General features: G+C 47.8%; 1 protein-coding gene across 1 annotated transcript in view; it reads right to left on the bottom strand.

The window, feature by feature from the left end:
* Positions 1-4,181, bottom strand: part of USP49 (ubiquitin specific peptidase 49) — a 27,681-nt gene that overhangs the window by 10,237 nt on the left and 13,263 nt on the right. Inside the window, exons 2-3 of the mRNA XM_012640882.1 lie at positions 2,535-3,903; positions 1,017-1,221 (exon numbers count right to left, since the gene is read on the bottom strand). Of these exons, the coding sequence (XP_012496336.1) occupies positions 1,017-1,221; positions 2,535-3,875 (1,546 nt within the window). The 5' untranslated portion in view covers positions 3,876-3,903. The remainder of the gene's footprint in view (positions 1-1,016; positions 1,222-2,534; positions 3,904-4,181) is intronic.

Here is a 4,181-nt window from a genome sequence, read left to right as displayed (position 1 = left end):
CACTTCAAATTTTATTTTAAAATGGCAAAAAGCATGACTTTTGATTTTTATTCTCATTCTTCAAAGAGCAGTACAGGTTTCCCAAAATTTACTATTTTAAAAAATGATATGCAAAAGATATTAAGAAGTGCTACCATAAGATTTTTTTTCAAAACTTGTAGTCCAAACTATCATATTGCAAATTGATTTCTAGGTCTCTGTATAATCCAATTATTTTATATTTTTAGTTTCTAAATCTTTATATGCCACAAAACCCAAACACAAGCTTCCACACATTTGCTCTGCATTTCCTCTGTCCATGCTGGGTTAGCGGAAGCATCAGCTGTTAGTGTGGCAAGACAGGAGGGCCCTGCATAGGATACCCACATGACCATATGGAGAGAGTTCCACTTTAACATTAAAGCCATGACAGACAAAAGTCTTATGACACTCTCTGAAATGTGAACTTTTCAGGCATGTGAAAAAAATATATGCAGAAAATATCCATGAAGTTGCCACCTTAAGACTTGCTTTCTCGGGCCCATTGTACCAGTTTTAAGAATCACTTCTGACAGACTTTAATTCTACCAATTCAGTACAAAAGCATGTTAATATCACACCCTTCGAACAGGCTATGCCACCTGGATTTAGCTTAAATAAGAACTGTCAGACTCCACGTTCACGAATTTAAGCAGAGGCTCTGTAGCACTATGAAGCTAAGCATAACATTCTCAGAGTCCCCATTTCAGAAATTACACTTTCAAATGCCTCCCAAGATAATTAATGTCAATCAAGACGGGTCAAAAGAGGCACAACTCCTAGGCTTTTATTTTTCAATACATAAAGTACGTGTGCCTGTTTTCAGAAAAATGGGAGAAAAAGATCTTCTTCAAAAGATGCTTTCGAACCACTCAATATCATCAGTGTTAATTCCGACTAAAAAGGAAAAAGAAGCACCTTAAGCTAATATTGCAGTTGCATGCCCTATCTCCGCCCACCACCCACTCCACAGAGCACACCCTCCACATAGCACTCACTGTTACACTGGTCACAAGCGTAGATTCTCCCTTCCAGGGCCTCTGTCTCTGTGAACTTGGCCAGCATCTCAGTGAGCAGGCACTCTGTCTGATTCAAAGGGACAAACCCCTTTTCTATGCAGTGATAGCGTTCGGGGAATTCTAGGGACAGATCCCAAAAGGGCTCAATGGTATTGGATTTGTAATTGCATGATATACATGTGACCTAGAATGAAAAGATTAATTTACAGATTATATAACTTCCATGCTTCCCACATACATTTTTGCTTGCTTTATACAAAACATATAACTTTACCAAAACTAAGTATAATTTTTTTAAAAATTCTAATATTAAAATAATAAACATAACTTTAAAAGAATTAGAGTATATTAGTTCTGATATACATTTCTAAACATGTGATGGTAGCTGGAATTCACAAACCACACTGCACAGAGATTATACCTACCCCCTTTTCTCTTGTATCCCAAAGTACACTCTATCGTTCAATGCTGCGGTAGTACAGACTGCAAGTTATCGTGCAATCATTCAAGGAACCACTCTGAGACAGAGAATCTGCAAGTCCCTGTCTGCTTCTCTCACCCTGGCATTCTTCCTCTTGACTTCGATCCTTCCACAGAGTCCAAGCTGTCTGTCTTTTTGTCCTTTCTTGAAGCAGCCTACACCAATCCCCTCCATCTGTAGAGCCTCAAAGTACTGTGATTAAACCTACTCTCCCCCTATAACCTAACCAGAAGCACCTTTCTTCCTAAGAGGACAGAGGCTAGAGGAAATGCTGATAAATACTCCCCTTTCACATGCTGAAAAACAAAAGCCTAAATAAGCTCTCTCTTTTCATCCCACTCACCATTCTTTCAAAACCCTAAAAACCAAGACACAAAACCTCAGTAGCACAGTATAAAGGTTTAACCTCAATCTCTTAAGTTGCCTGCCTCCCCTTTTTTTAACCATAAAAATTTTCTTTCTGCATATTCTCACAAGGCCTTAGCTATGTATCTTTGCTTAGGTCCTTACGTGGCTAAAGATTCGGAAAATGAAAAGTAATGGGGAACAGGGAGGAGGCCTTTGGCGTGCCCCAGCCACCTGCTTTCCTTGTATGCAAAGGAGGAAGAAAGCTCTTTCAAACTACCATGGAACTCTGTTCAGTTTCCTAAAACTGATCAAAGGATGGCATACCAACAACGGGTACTTAATTATAACAATGAGAGTATGATATTACCCATATCTTCATTAACGGTTAAAGACATTCACTGAAACTAAAGCGATGTGGCAAGTTAAACTAAAAATCTAGCTAGAAGGAGAAGCAGGCAAGTAGGCAAGTTCACCAACAAGGCCATCACAATGTACAGGACAATGAAAGGTACGATGGCCACCCTAGAAAATGCATAATCACAGCGATTGTTAGCTATCCTATTTAGCGCAATAATCCGGGGCAGGCATTCATAGGAAGCTCAAACTAACATACAAGCCTCCCTCCGTTGTGCTGGGCAGAGTTGGGGTTAGGGTGGGCACACACCTACCTGACTGAGCAGCTGCCCATGAAATATGGTATTCACCACCTTTAAGACCTGTTTGGTGAGCTTTCTCTGGGAGAAGGGGATGAGGATGCGGCGCGTGGTGCCCTCTGACTCGAGTTCCTGCTGCACTTTGTGCAGCAGCTCGCAGAGAAATTCCTGCGCATCCTGCTGGTCGTAGCCACGGAAGGCAGGGATGAGGCTCCACACAGAGTGAAGCATGGCGAAGGGAGACACCAGGGCCCACTTCCCAGACCACATGACTCGGAAGAGGGTGTGTAGTTCGCGGCAGAGGGAAATGTGCTTCGAGCTCGGCTCCTTGTTCTGGATGAGCTCCAGGCTCCGGCTGATGGAGGCCCCGCCATTCCAGCAGAGGCCCTCCCGCTCGCACGCCTCGGCCCTGTCGCTCCTCGAAGACAGCTCGGTGGCCGAGCTGCCGGCCGGCCTGCTAGAGAGCTGAGCCTTCCCGTTGGTGGCTTTGGGAAACAGATGTTCCGTTTTGGAAGGGTCAAGGTTCAGGAAACATTCTCGGAACTTCTGGAGGTGGCTTAGCACCTGGAGGATGGAGTTCATGTAGCAGGTGTTGCCCAGATTGCGCAGGCCAGTGACGCCCGGGGCCACGGCCAGCTGGCGGCGCGGCTTGAGGGAGGCGGCGGACGCTCGGCGTGAGGTAGGCAGGGCGGCCGGGCCCGCGTCGCGGGGCGCGTGCAGGAGCAGCCGCGCGCTCTTGCGCGGAGGGGCGCTGGCCAGCTCCTCCAGCAGCCGCCGCTTCACTTCGCGTCGCCGCTGCCGCGCTTCCTCCTTCTTGCGCTCCAGCGCCTCCTCCTGCCGCCGCTGCTCCAGCTTCGCCTGGCCCCGGGAGCTCTTCTCGAACCACAGCCGCAGCGTCTTGGCCAGCAGGCGCTGGCGCCGGTACCACAGAGCCGTGAGCATCTGCGGCTGTCCCTGAGGAGCGCGCTGCAGCGGGACCACGTCCTCGCCCGAAGCCATGGACCGCAGCGTCCGCCCGCGTCTCACGGGCTGGTCCTGCTTCTGGCCCCGGACTGCCAGGAGGGAGCTTCTGAGCAGCTTCAGGTCCCCCTCCGGATTATCATTGAGCACGTAGTCCTTGCACAGGTAACAGAACACGTAGAGATCCCGGACTTCCATGGCTAGCGGGTGTCCACTCTCCTCGAAGTGTTTCAGTGCGTGGTCCTCAATGTAGCGGCCACAGGCCACGTGGGAGCACTTGAGGCAAGCCCACACCGACTCGGTGGTGGCGCACTCCACGCAGCACCACTTCTGAGGGTTCAGGATGGAGTGGTCCTGGGCGAGCCGTAACCGCCCTACATGTTTGCATCTATCCATGTCTCACAGAAGTCGCCACTCTCTTAACCTGGCACGATAGAGCCCCCAAAAAGAAAAGAAAAAAAAAATACTGTCAGCAAAATATTTTCCTTTAAAGAGCCTTGCAGTTAGTGTTTCAACTCAAGACTCATTAGTTTTCAATTCAAAATTGGGTCCTTTGAAAGTTTCTTCTTTTTTTTTTTGAGACAGAGTCTCGCTTTGTTGCCCGGGCTAGAGTGCCGTGGCATTAGCCTAGCTCACAGCAACCTCAAACTCCTGGGCTCAAGCGATCCTTCTGCCTCAGCCTCCCGAGTAGCTGGGACTACA

This window comes from Propithecus coquereli, unplaced genomic scaffold, assembly GCF_000956105.1.
Source record: "Propithecus coquereli isolate 6110/MARCELLA unplaced genomic scaffold, Pcoq_1.0 Scaffold158, whole genome shotgun sequence".
Taxonomy (NCBI): Eukaryota; Metazoa; Chordata; class Mammalia; order Primates; family Indriidae; genus Propithecus; species Propithecus coquereli.
This window is presented reverse-complemented; position numbering and strand designations above follow the sequence as displayed.